General features: G+C 52.8%; 1 protein-coding gene across 2 annotated transcripts in view; it reads right to left on the minus strand.

Moving 5' to 3' along the window:
• Positions 1-281: 281 nt before the first annotated feature.
• Positions 282-13503, minus strand: part of DEDD2 (death effector domain containing 2) — a 22833-nt gene continuing 9611 nt past the window's right edge. For both annotated transcript variants that reach the window (XM_011936553.1, XM_011936554.1), the window contains exons 4-5: positions 11646-11786; positions 282-1508 (exon numbers count right to left, since the gene is read on the minus strand). In XM_011936553.1, coding sequence (XP_011791943.1) covers positions 1117-1508; positions 11646-11786 — 533 coding nt within the window. In that variant the 3' untranslated portion in view covers positions 282-1116. The remainder of the gene's footprint in view (positions 1509-11645; positions 11787-13503) is intronic.

Consider the following 13503-nt stretch of genomic DNA (forward strand, 5'->3'; position numbering starts at 1 on the left):
GGAGGGAAGACAAGCATGTGGTTATCAGCTGGCATATGGTCCAGCATCCTGCCCACGCTCCAGCCCCTAACACTGGGCCAGGAACACTCCTTCCCCCAGCCTACTGTGGTCCAAAAGCTGGGCGTGGTGACGGGCACCTGTAGTCCCAGCTACTTGGGAGGCTGAGGCGGGAGGATCGCTTGAGCCCAGGAGTTTGAGGCTGGCCTGGGCAACATAACAAGACCCTCAACTCTAAAAAAATTTTAAATTAAATAATAAATAAAGAGTCCTAGAGAGGCCGATGCTCACCTATGCCCGTTCCAGGGCAGTTTAATTGGTATCATTTGTAAAAGGTCTTTTCCATTACCCCCAAAGCCTTTGCATTCCCTTTCCAAGAAAGCAGCTATTTACTGGTTTTGGCCCCATGTGCAACAATAGGCCTTGGTCTGATGCTGCCACAACACTCCCATGTGACACTTCAGGTGAGAGTCCAAGTGCAAGTCTATGTCCAGCTCTGGGCAGCAGGGGGAAGGTGAGGAGAGTCAGGTCTGTAAATTGAAGCTGGGCAGGGCCCTGGCTGGCTGGAGATGTGTGGGCAAGGTGAGCAGGCCCCATGTGCACCCCAGCTCCAGTGTCCACTGGTGTGGCTGAAGCCCAGGTTGGGTGTGGTCAAATTAGAGGTCCTGAGAGAGAAGCCCTTAGGCCGAAGTGTGTGCTGGGAAGCAGGCCAGGGCAGAGGCCCAGGGAAGATCTCAGCAGGGGCAGTGTGAGCATGAGCAAGTGTGTGCACCTGTGAGCGTGCAGACAGCCCAAGATCAGAGATACAAGGTGCAGGGGCCTTTGATGAGTGCGTGGCTGTGCCCCTCCCTTCTGAGATACAGGCCCAGCCCCTGCCTCCAGAGGCTAAGGGAGCACACCTGGGGGTAGGAGGAGTTTGGGAAGGAAACTCAGCTGGAAATGGTTTAGGCCTCAGAGCCCACATCCTGTGGGAGGGGCTGTCAAGGGGCCTGCTGTCCTGGTCCTGTCGAAGTCCTCAGAGATGCTGGAGTGACAGTCCTCTAGGGGTAGAGATGGTCGTCTTCCCAGGAGAAGGTGGCCCAGAGACTCAGAGGTGGGATCAGTCCTGCCAGTCCTGGATCAGGAGGCCTCTGTTGGGCGCCGCCCCCCTTCCTCCTCCATTAGCAACAGGCGGCGCCGGCCAGCCTCATAGTCAGCCTCATCCACACTGACCAGCAGGCGAACAGCCTCCCGGCCCACAGCCTCTCGCAGGGCCTCAGTCAGGAACACGCCCCGCAGGGCCTGCAGCAGGGCGCCACTCAGGTAGTCCCCCCAGAAGGCGTCCAGATAAGAGAGCTCTGAGAACTTGATGTCACAAACCACGGAGCCCAGGTCCCTTGAGCGCAGCACCGCGGTGGCCTGACCAAACACGTCCAGCTGCCGAGCCAGCGCCTGGGGCCGCCGGGATGCCACGCCCTGCTCCAAGGCTGGCCCATGCTCGCAGTACTCTGCTCGAACCCGGAGCCGGATGTCTGCAGGGGAAGGAGGGATTTGTCAGGGAGGGGGCCAACACTAGACACACTGCTTACGGGGATGACCACCACCACCCTTCCTCCCTCCAGCCTTCTCCCTCCACCCACTTCCGGTAGCCACACCCTAGTCCTAACACATCCTCCGCGGCTCTGTGGGGTTCCGTGACCAAGTACGTCATCCTCCTCTCCAGCCCCACCACCTCCTCACTGCTCCAACAAGCCTCTCCCCTGCCAGGGGTGCTCTTTCCCTTGATCTGCACAACACTTGCTCCCTCTCTTCCTGCAGGTCTTTGCTCAAAAGCCACCTTTCCAACAAGGCCTACCTAAACCAACCTATTTACAACTGTAACCACCCACCCAGCCCTCTCCACAGCACACCAGGTCCCACACCCTGCTCCATTTTTGTCCAAGGCACTTATCACCTTCTAACCTCCTCTGTCAGTTACTATCTGCTCATCATCTGTCTCTACACTCAGTGTGGAGAGACAGATGACAGGAAGGAAGGAGTTTTTGTCTGTTTTGTTCACTTGTGTAACTGTGGCACATAGTGGGTGCTCAATATGTATTTGTGAAGAACTAATGCATGAACTAATGGACTTGCCTTTAGGCAACCAGCCTCACACCCAGCCCCCAAATAATGGGATTCACATGGTGCCAACCACATCCCCATCCCTCCCATCCACCTGAGCCACCACTGCGGAGGCGCAGGGTCCTGACCAGGCCCGGGAGGCTTGCGGCTGGACCTGTGCTGGCTCTACTGGGAGTTAGGTGCTCTCTTGCCACAGAGCTGCTAAGATGATGGGCTGGAAGCCCAGAGCTGCTGGGGGCCACTGTGCCAAGAGGAGAGAAGGAAGCCTACATAGGGCCAGCCACAGAGAGAAAAAGATTCCTGAGGTCATCACATTAGCCCACGATTGTAGCTGGATTTTCAGCTACACTCAACTCCCCTTTTTGCTGAAGCCAGTTTGAGTTGGTTTCTGTCACAGCTGTCCCCCCATATGCCCAAATGAGGTGGCAGCTGTGCACAGGGGACAGGACACTGGACTTCTGAGGCTATCCTGTGATCATGAACTTCGCATACCACCTCTCTTCCGGGACTTCTGAATTCCCACCCATCACCTGGGCCAGAAACAGTACCCCCCCACTCTCTCTACACACCCAGTAAGGCTGTCCTGAGGATCAGCTGTGAGCCAGAAATAGCAGCAGCCAACACTTTCAGAGTGCTGACTATCTGCCAGGCGCTACACCAAGTACTTGAATCACAGAAACTCATTTAACCTACAAATGACCCTGTGGGACAGGTCCTATTACCACCAACTTACAGATGAAGAAATGGAGGCCAAGAGAAATGAAGTGACTCGCCCAAGGTCACACCGCCAGGCAATGGCAGTGCCTGACAGAGGTCATTTAACCTCCTATGTCCCTGAGAGTAGGCTCCTCAATCAATTAATGAAGTGGATTCCCACACAGGAGCCTTCAGCAGTGTGACCTGTGACAAGTCACAACCTCTCTGAACATGGGTTCCTGCCTAAACAAGGGGACAATGCCTCCTGTGAGGAGCTGTTAAGAAGATTAAAAAGAGAGCAACGGATGGAAAGGAACAAGCTAACACTGCACACAGTGTCCAAGGGCTGCTCCTGGAATGGCAGCCACCAACCCCTCTGATATGCCAATTACCTGACCCTTGGGGATGCAACAGAATCAGCCCTGTGGGGCAGGGGCCACCGTTAGCCCACTTGACAGATAAGGAAAGAAGGTTCTGGGAGGGAACGTCTCATGCTGTGGCTCCCTTCAACTTTCACAGACCATGTCATCCACTGAGCAGAAAAGAGAAGGCAGGGCCCCTGCTCCCCAAGACAACCTCACAGCCCTGCCCACTTCCTCCTCCCACCCCAAACCCTTCTTCTTTCTGGCTCTAGGGGAACCCCATCCTCCCCACTCAATGCCCAGGGAAGCCTGCCCGGCCTCAGCCCCTCGGCCCTCCCACAGCATTCGGGCCCAGCTGTCTCTATCCAGAGGACCAGGTCCTTGACCGAGTCCTGACTCCAGTAAGCAACTGGCCATGACCTCAATCAATGTGGGTGGGAAGGCAGGGGGCTGGGAGGGGCAGCGCCTGTTCCAGGCCACACAGCGGTGGCTGGCCACAGAGGCAGGGCCAGGTGGCGGAGTCCCACAGACCTTGAGGTGAGTCCCAGCTCTGCCACTCTCTAAGCTGTGGGGCCTTGGGCATGTGACTCACCTCTCTGAGCCTGTTTCCCCATCTGACACACAAACAAACAAGAGGTCCTTGCTGCACATTGAGGTCACAAGGATTAAATGAGGCAACTCGTAAAATGCTTGACTCACAGCCCTACGAGAAAGAAGGCTCCCAGAAACAGGAACTGTAATTTCGACACCCACCTCCCTACCACTATGGCCCTCACCCAGGCCTTCACCTCTCTCTCATGGGTCCCTAAGCCAACCTCCTCCTTGGACTCCTCCAATCCCTGCCATGTCCCCCCCATACCGTGCACTCGAGTCACAAGAAAATGTTCCCCACAAGAGCTTTACTTAGAAAATGACCTACCTCCTTCATCCAGAACACTTGCCAAGGCTCAGCTAGTGGGACCCCCATATCCCACCCAGTTGAGTCCTCTCTCAGTTCGTCCTTCTCCCCAGCGTGGACCTCTGGTGTAAATTCTCAATTCACCCAGAGCCCCTACCATGTCAGAGTGGACAGGGGAAAGGGACAAGGCCAGAGTAGATCTCTGTGCCCCGGTTCAATCTTTTTTTTTTTTTTTTTTTTGAGACGGAGTCTCGCTCTGTCACCCAAGCTGGTGTGCAGTGGCATGAACTCGGCTCACTGCAAGCTCCGCCTCCGGGGTTCACGCCATTCTCCTGCCTCAGCCACCCGAGTAGCTCGGACTACAGGCGCCCGCGACTGCGCCTGGTTAATTTTTTTGTATTTTTGGTAGAGACGGGGTTTCACTGTGTTAGCCAGGATGGTCTCGATCTCCTGACCTTGTGATCCGCCTGCCTCGGCCTCCCAAAATGCTGGGATTACAGGTGTGAGCCACCGCGCCCGGCCTCAATGTCTTATTCAACAGGTATTTCATGAATGCCAGGCATGCTACGGTGACACGAGGGCCCTGCCACAAGTGGGACAGGGAGACATGTAACCCACAGTTAGGAAGCACTCCCCACAAGCCAAGCTCTACTCAAGGGCTTTCCTCTCTCAGCCCATCTAATCCTCAGAGCACTTCATCAGCCCCATTTACAGAAGAGCAAATCCTTCAGCAGACCACACTCCCACCTCTGAGCTGGAAAGCATGATCATGGTGCACAGGGAAAAGACAGGGAGGTGCCACCAGGCAATAGGAGAAGGTGAGCCTTCTCTGAGCCTCTGCTCCACCCTTGGCACCCAATCGTGGGCTTTACCCCTCCCCAAAATAATCACAACAGGTGACACCTGCATATAGCTTTTACTACGGGCTGGCACAGTACTACATACTTCACATCTGCTGACCCCTTTGATTGTCCCCACAACCTTATGAGGTGATGCTGTTATTATCCCTTTTCTGCAGATGGGGAAATTGAGGCACACAAGTTGAGTCACCTGCCTAAGGCCACCAGACAGGAAATGGCAAAGCTGGAATTTTACCTGAAGTGTATGGTTCCTGCGTCTGAGCTCTTAACTACCCCTATCCTGTTTGCTACCTCACACAGAACCATACACATCAAATACACAACTAAAAGACATCCTGAGGGCCAGCAGAGAAAATTAGGGCAAGTTATAGTTTAGATTGAAAGGATCAGAGAGGATCTCTCTAAAAAATGACATCTGAAGTAAAATGTGAAGGAGGACAAGTAGGTTTAGAAAGAAAAACAAGAGAGAAAAAAAGAATGGCATTCTCAGGAGAGATGAGCATTCATGGAAGTCCAGAGAGAAAATGAACTTCAGGCCTGCACAGGCTGAGGGGCCGGTGTGGCAGGAACGTGGAGGGGAGAAGGGCATTAGAGGAGAACTGGCAGCCAGGTCAGGGAGGCTGATCTCAATCTCAATCGCCAGCAGACTCAAGATTCTACGGCCTCTGGAAGTGACCACACCTCTCTGCACCTCGGTGGCCTCCTGTGTAAAACAAGGCTCCCCCTAGCAGCCGACCATGTGGGGCTATTGTGATAATTTCGGGCTGAATGCAAGGAAAGAGGGGAGGCCAGGAAGGCCAGGCATGCAGAGAGGACAAGAGGCAGGACCTGCTGACTTAGGGGCGACTCCAGCTGTGCTGTGAAGTGGCAGGTGGGTAGAAACAGGGCCAGGGCAGCAGGTGGGGAAGGGTCACAAGTGGCTGTCCAGGATGAGAGCAGTAGATACGGAGAGAAGTGGAGGAACTGTCCAGTGTGGCCCTGAGCAGGGAGGCGGGAAGAGTACCCAGCACCATGTGTGCTGGACCGGGAGCTGGCTGCATCTTTTCCACTTTGGCAGCTGTGGGAAAAAGTTCCCTGTCCCTGGGAGGGCAGGGGCAGGTGCCACGCCTTCCTAGAGAGGAGAGCTGCTCCTGCTTCCTCCACGCAGGTGGGCCTGGCACCCTTTTGTCCCCCACCCCCACCTCACCAGTCTCTCTTTGGGGCAGATGGGACATCAAGTGAAATGGGCTACTCAGTGGGGGACCAGGGTGAAGTTCGAGGGAGCAGGTCCCGGGCTGGGTGTGTCTGGGAGCCCAGAGATGAACCTCACTCAAGTCCTCCCTCCAAGAGTTCCTAGTTTGGGTGGTGATCAGGTTTGGATGTGAGTTCTCTCCCAATCTCATGCTGAAATGTGACTCCAATATTGTAGGTGGGGCCTGATGGAAGGTGTTGGATCATGGGGCTGGGTCCCTCATGAATCCCTTGGTGACGAGTGAGTTCTTGCTCTGGTACTTCCCGTGACAGCTGGTTAAGAGTGTGGCAGCTCCCCCAACCCCCACCTCTTGCCATGTGACAAGCCAGCTCCCCTTGGCCTTCCACCATGAGTGGAAGCTTCTGGAGGTCCTCAACAGAAGCAGATGCTGGCACCATGCTTCTTATACAGCCTGAAGAACCGTGAGCCAAATAAACCTCTTTGCTTTACAAATTACACAGTCTCAGGTATTTCTTTATAGCAACACAAAAATGAACTAACACAGGTGGGCTGGGGAAAAAGAGGACCTGTGCTTCCACAGTACTGGGGGGCTTCCAGCCTTGCTGGAGAGAGGTGGCCAATGTGCTTCAGTGGAGAGACCCCACACCTGCCCCTGCCACCACACCAGGACCAGCACCAGGCCCCTCTGGACAATGATGGGACCCCTCCCAGCATTCTGGCTTGCCTCACTCATCTCTTCTCCACAACAAAGCCAGCATCATCATGTCAAGTGGAAAGTTCTTCAACTCCTACTGAACTACTGATTTGAGGCAATGAGGAGAAGCTGCCTCCAACTTCAGAGAGGGATAAGCAGCCATCACCTGCTTCCTGATGGAGGGGCACAACACACCCTCAGAAGCAGGCTTGAGGAAAACAAAACATCAAACCAGAATCTGATCAAGCCTCTCCAGACCCACTACCAATCTTCAGGAAATACAAAAGACAGGGTGGAACACACTGAATCAACCCTACTGCAGGATACAGTCAGCAAAATCCAGTCTTCAGGAAATGCTACGGGACAATTGCTTTCAAAAAATACAACGCAAGGCGGAGAAAGAGAGATGGTAGTGGAAAGGACAGACTTCAGAGAACCTACACTTATGAGACAACTGAAAATCTGAGCACTGATCAGATATTTGATAGTAAGGAGTTATTAATCTTTTCTGGTGTGAAACCCTGTTTTTATCTGTGGCCAGCCACAGTGGCTCACACCTGTAATCCCAACACTTTGGGAGGCCGAGGCAGGCAGATCACCTGAGATCGGGAGTTTGAGACCAGCCTGACCAACATGGAGAAACCCCGTCTCCACTAAAAATACAAAATTAGCCGGGTGTGGTAGCATATGCCTGTAATCCTAGCTACTCGGGAGGCTGAGGCAGGAGAATTGCTTCAACCCGGGAGGCAGAGGTTGCAATGAGCTGAGATCATGTCATTGCACTCCAGCCTGGGCAACAAGAGCAAAACTCCATCTCAAAAAAATAAAATACACAGTGAAACATCTACAGATGACATCATAGGGCAACCAGAATTGACTCCAAAATTCCTAATTATCCTAAGTTGAGATCAGTCATGAGTTGACAATGGCTGAAGCTAGTCTATCCACTTTGGTATATTTTCCATAGAAAAAATTGCAGGGGCCGGGTGGTGGCTCATGACTGTAATCCCAGCACTTTGAGAGGCCAAGGCAGGTGAATCGCTTTGAGCTCAGGAGTTCAAGACCAGCCTGGGCAACAGGGCAAGACCCTGCCTCTAAAAAAAAAAAAACAGAAATTAGCCAGGCATGGTGGGTCACGTTTGCAGTCCTAGCTCCTCAGGAGGCTGAGGCTGGAGAATCACTTGACCTGGGAAGTGGAGGTTGCAGTGAGCTGAGATTGAGCCACTGTGCTCCAGCCTGGGAGACAGAGTGAGACCCTGTCTCATAATTTAAAAAAAAAAAAAAAATTGCAGGGGAGAAGCAAAGCTCATCCTGTCATTCATATCCTCCAACTGCTTTCCATAATTAAAAAAAAAATGCAAAATCCAGGCCCTGCAGGATTTGCCCTGGTTCCCTCTCCTAGGGGTCTCCACCCTACTCCTCCATTCCTGCCAGTTTCCTTGCCATCCTCCAGGCTGCGCCTGAGCACTGGCACATCCCACTTGGGCCTGTGCTCCCGCTGTCCTCTCCATCAGGAACATCCTTCCCCTGACATCTGAAATCTCTCTCTCGGCTTTCTCCCACCACAACACAAGCTCAATGAGGGCAGGGCCTCCCATCCCTGCTAACCTAGCAAATAATAAATACTCTATAAATACATATGGAATAAACAAATAAACAAACCCAAGTTTCAGCCCAGCTCTGCCCCCTGCCACTGAGACTAGTGACTGCCTTTCCCTGAGCATGCCTCTTCCTTTGCAAGATGTCACCCCACCTCAATGGCTGTCTTGAGAACTCAGGGCCAGGTGTGTAGTGCCCACCACAGACCCTGAGAAGGACATGGTCGCTCAGTTGTCCTATGTCCAAGCCTAGGACCACCAAGGTGCCCTTCCTGACTGTCTCAGGCAGTTGGGAGTTTGTCTAGTTCTACCCTCAATGGAGGGCAGCTGGCAGGGAGTCACAGGTATCACAGCTGAGGAGGGGTCAAGAATGGCAGGCCTCTTCTTCAGTAAGGCCTTCCATCTCTGGCATTTGGCCTCTCTAAAAGTAAGCCATCCCATTTTTCAGAGGGAAAAACAGGAGCCCAAATGGGGAGAGCCTCACTCTAGTCCCACCCTGCCTGGTGAGTCAGCAGTCAGACCTGCTCACCCATCTCCCATAGAGGCCTAGCCATGCCCTGGTTAACAACCTCCTCGCCTCGGGAAAGAGACTTGAAGCCTCCCTTGGCCTGTTCCTGTCTTCCTTGAAGCAATGACTCCCTCACCTGCCCAGCCAGCCTGGTGGCTCTGGGAATTACTGGCTGATTCGAGGGGGAGTCACCACCAGGCAACCACCCCCTCAAACTCTGCCCCACAAGCCCATGTAGCTGCCTGGACCTAGAGCTGGCTCTCTAGGTCTGTTTCTTCTGACAGCACCCAGCACAGGTATCTGCTGCCTCATCTACAAAGTGGGCATGATGCCATCACGGGCACTAGGAGGGGCCATCATGGGCACTAGGAGGGGGCAGGTGTGCGTGCTTTGTGGGCTAGAGAAAGCTCTGCAGATAGTAGAAGGAAGCACCTCCAGGCCAAGGTCTCCTGGAAGACGGGACACGCCAGCATCTCACCAGCTCCAACGAGGCCTCCTGACCTCCAGCTTCCACACTGGCCTCCTCCACTGAACTCTTCCACCTTGAGCACCTGCCGCTCCCCCCAAGTGCCTCCTCCCCTCCCTCAGCAGCTTCAGCCCTCCACAGGGGCTCAGCACCACCCCTGGCCTCATGTTTCATTAGGGCACTTGTCACTAGCTGACGCCACGTGCTATGCTGGCTTATTTTCGAGTTATCTGTCTCGCCCACTATAATGTAAACTTCTGGAGGCTGAGGAATTTCTTCACCTGGTCCAATTCTGTGCCCTCCATGCCTGGAACAGTGCTTGGCATAGAGATGATGCTCACTAATAAAACCTGGATGAAGGAATTAACAAATAAACCCTTCCATGGCTCCCCCACCCACCGCCCCCTGGAATAAAATCCAAATCTTCAAGGGCCCACACCTGTCTCATCTCAACCTGCTCTCACCCACTCAGCCCTGACCACATCTGGCTGGGGACTGCACACATAAGTCACTCTGCCAGGATCACCCTTCCCAGCTCCTCTTCCAGCTTCCTTGAGCTTGTTCTAGACATGGCACCTCCACAAGGAAACTGGGGTTGGCCAGGGGACTCCCTGCACACACCAGAGCTCCTGCACTCGCAATACCTGTGCCACCTGTCACACCAGCCTGGCTGCCACTTTTCTCATCTGTCTTCTCTGCAGCCTGAGAGCTCGAAGACCGTATCTGATCCCTTCTGTGTTTCCAAAGCCTGCCCAACTAGAGAAAGGAGTACTACAGTTGAGGGGGTGCTCATGGCTGTCCCCTCCCCACAGGACCAAGTGGAATTTCTCAAGGGCAAGGTCAAAGTAGTCTCACAGCAGAGTCCCCAGTCCACCGTGTCTACAGTCAGCCCTATGGCCAGTGCCCTTCATTTCCCAGGTCACTTCTCCTCACCCTCTCCAACATGACCCTCAGGCCAGACCTCTGCCCAATCCTTCTCCGCAGACCTCACAGCCTCTTCAAGTAATTAATTTAATCTACTTAACACACACCTAGCAGAGCACCTACTAGATGCCTAGTGTATGCTAAACACTTTGAAAACCCTAACTTGCTTAATAACCGATTTTCCAGATGGAGTTAAGAGTTCCTTGAAGAGGTATCACATCATATCACCCTCCTGCTCAAAACCCACTGACAGTGCCTGGTGCACAGAATAAAATCCAAACTGTCATCCCTGCCGTAGTCCTCCAGGCCCAGCTGCTCCGGCCCCAGCCTGGCTCCTCCACATGCTCCCATCCTCTCTTTGTGGCACTTATCATTGTCTAAAATGATCTTCAGTCTCACTGGTCACCTGACTAGGTCAGCTCCACAAGAGCGGGAACCCTCACTGCAGCACTCCTGCCCCAGGCATACTGCGCAGCAACAGTGAGAACAATAAACCCTCATACAGCGTGTGCCGGGTTGGGCGCTGCTCCAGGCATACCGTGGGTAAATCTGTTTTCTCTCAACAATCCAAACAGGGAGGCGATTATCAGCCTCACTTTACAGATGTTGAAACTGAGGTGGATGGCTGGACGTGGTGGCTCACACCTATAATCCCAGAACTTTGGAAAGCCAAGGCAGGTGGATCACTTGAGGTCAGGAGTTCGAGACCAGCCTGGCCAACATGGTGAAACCCGTCTCTACTAAAAATACAAAAATCAGCTGGGCACAGCAGTGGGTGCCAGTAATCCCAGCTACTTGGGAGGCTGAGGCAGGAAAACTGCTGAACCCAGGAGGCGGAGGTTGCAGTAAGGCAAGATCACGCCGCTGCACTCCAGCCTGGGAGACAACGTCTCAAAAAAAAAAAAAAAAAAAGAAACGAAATGAAACTGAGGCAAAGAGGTTCAATTACTGGCCTGAGGTCGGACAACTTATTTAAGTGCCAAGACCAGGATGTAAATCAGGCAGCCTGATCCAGGATCGTTGTTTTTTTAGCCTGTGATATGCTGCCACTGCACAAGAAACGTCTGAATAAGTAAACCCAGGCAGATGTTTACTGAATACACAAATGAAACTAGGGCAGGGGGTTGTCAGGAAAGGCTTCCTGAAGGAGGTGGCACAAAATCTGATCCTTCAACGATGGACAGGATGTAGACAGGCAAGATGGCAAGAAAAAGGACAAGAATTCCACTGTAGTGAACGAGAGCTGCCACTCATCTGCCAAGTGTGTCATATGCCCCAGAAAAATGCTCATTTCTCCCACCCTCTGTAGCCCGCCCGGGGCATGCATTGCCAAGGCCTGCAGACACCTACCACAGGTCACTTTGCCTTCGGAGGAAGGTCTGGCGGGCTCTGGCTGCTGCTGGGGTGCGGCTGGAGCCCCTCTCCGCCGCCGTCTGGCACCACCACTGGGCCGGCCTCGACTCCGCCGCTGCCGCTTCGTTGGGGGGGAGCCTGAGGAGAAAAAAATGGGGCAAGTTGAGGACTAGGATGACAGCTAGAGTGCCCAGCTGTATGCCTGGAAAATAACTCAAGGTGTTCTTCGTGCTGAGCCCCTGAGTGAGCCACTCTGCCTCCCTTCTTCAGTGGCCCTGTCTAAAAGTTGAAGAGTACCAACTAGTATCACCTAGGAAGGGCAGATGAACACACCCTACCATGCTGCAGCAGGCCCACTCCAGGTGTGATGGAACCCTAGAGAAATCTCTGCACACTGACACCAGGAGACAAACATGACAACTGCCACCAGGGCGTTGTTTATCATGATGAAAACCTGGGAACAACATATCTGACAAGAAAAAACAGGAATATAGAGAGATCTCCAAGATAGACTGTTTAAGGAAATAAAGCAAGATACAAATAAGTGTGTACAGTGTGCTGTACTTTGCATAAGAAAAGAAGGAAATTAAGAGTATATATATTTGCAAAATGAAACACTGGAAGCACAGACTAGAAATGAATGAATTGGGGGTGAGGGGCACCCAACAGTAGAAATGACATGTCTAAAAAACACTTTTCTTTTTTTTTTTTTTTTTGAGACAGAATCTCGCTCTGTCACCCAGGCTGGAGTGCAGTGGCATGATCTCGGCTCACTGCAAGCTCCGCCTCCCGGGTTCACGCCATTCTCCCGCCTCAGCCTCCCGAGTAGGTGGGACTACAGGCGCCAGCCACCTCGCCCGGCTAGTTTTTTGTATTTTTTAGTAGAGACGGGGTTTCACAGTGGTAGCCAGGATGGTCTCGATCTCCAGACCTTGTGATCCGCCCGCCTCGGCCTCCCAAAGTGCTGGGATTACAGGCGTGAGCCACCGTGCCTGGTCAAAAAACACTTTTCATATTTTTGTTTTGTTTTGTTTTGTTTTTTGAGACCGAGTTTCGCTCTTGTTGCCCAGGCTGGAGTGCAGTGGCGCAATGCAACCTCTGCCTCCCAGGTTCAAGCAATTCTTCTGCCTCAGGCCCCTGAGTAGCTGGGATTACAGGCATTCGCCACTGCCACCCACCTACTTTTTGTATTTTTAGTAGAGTCGGGGTTTCACCATGTTGGCCAGACCGGTCTGGAACTCCTGACCTCAAGTGATCTACCTGCCTCGGCCTCCCAAAGTGCTGGGATTATGGGCGTTGAGTCACCAAGCCCGGCCCATGCTTCAGTTTTGACTTTTGACTCATGTAACTGATTTACACATTTAAAAAGTTAAAAGAAATAAACCATAAAATTAACACAAACAGGCCAGGCATGCGGTGGCTCCCACCTATAATCCCAGCACTTCTGGAAGGCCGAGGCGGGTGGATCACTTGAGATCAGGAGTTCGAAACCAGTCTGACCAACATGGTGAAACTTGTCTCTACTAAAAATACAAAAATCAGCTGGGCATGTTGGTGCTCACCTGTAATCCCAGCTACTGGGGAAGCTGAGGATGGAGAATCGCTTGAACCTGGGAGCCAGAGGCTGCAGTGAGCCAAGATTGTGTCACTGCACTCCAGCCTGAGCGACAGTGTGAGACCCTGTCTCAAAAAAAAAAGAAAAGAAAATTAAACACAGAAGAAAATGAACCTGGTCGGACGCTGTGGTTCATGTCTGTAATCCCAGCCTACAGCCTAGGAGTTTAAAACCAACCTGGAACCTGGGGCAACATGGAAAAATCCGTCTCTATTTAAAAAAAAAAAAAAATTAGCCAGG

The sequence above is a fragment of the Colobus angolensis genome, unplaced genomic scaffold, assembly GCF_000951035.1.
Source record: "Colobus angolensis palliatus isolate OR3802 unplaced genomic scaffold, Cang.pa_1.0 Scaffold154, whole genome shotgun sequence".
Taxonomy (NCBI): domain Eukaryota; kingdom Metazoa; phylum Chordata; class Mammalia; order Primates; family Cercopithecidae; genus Colobus; species Colobus angolensis.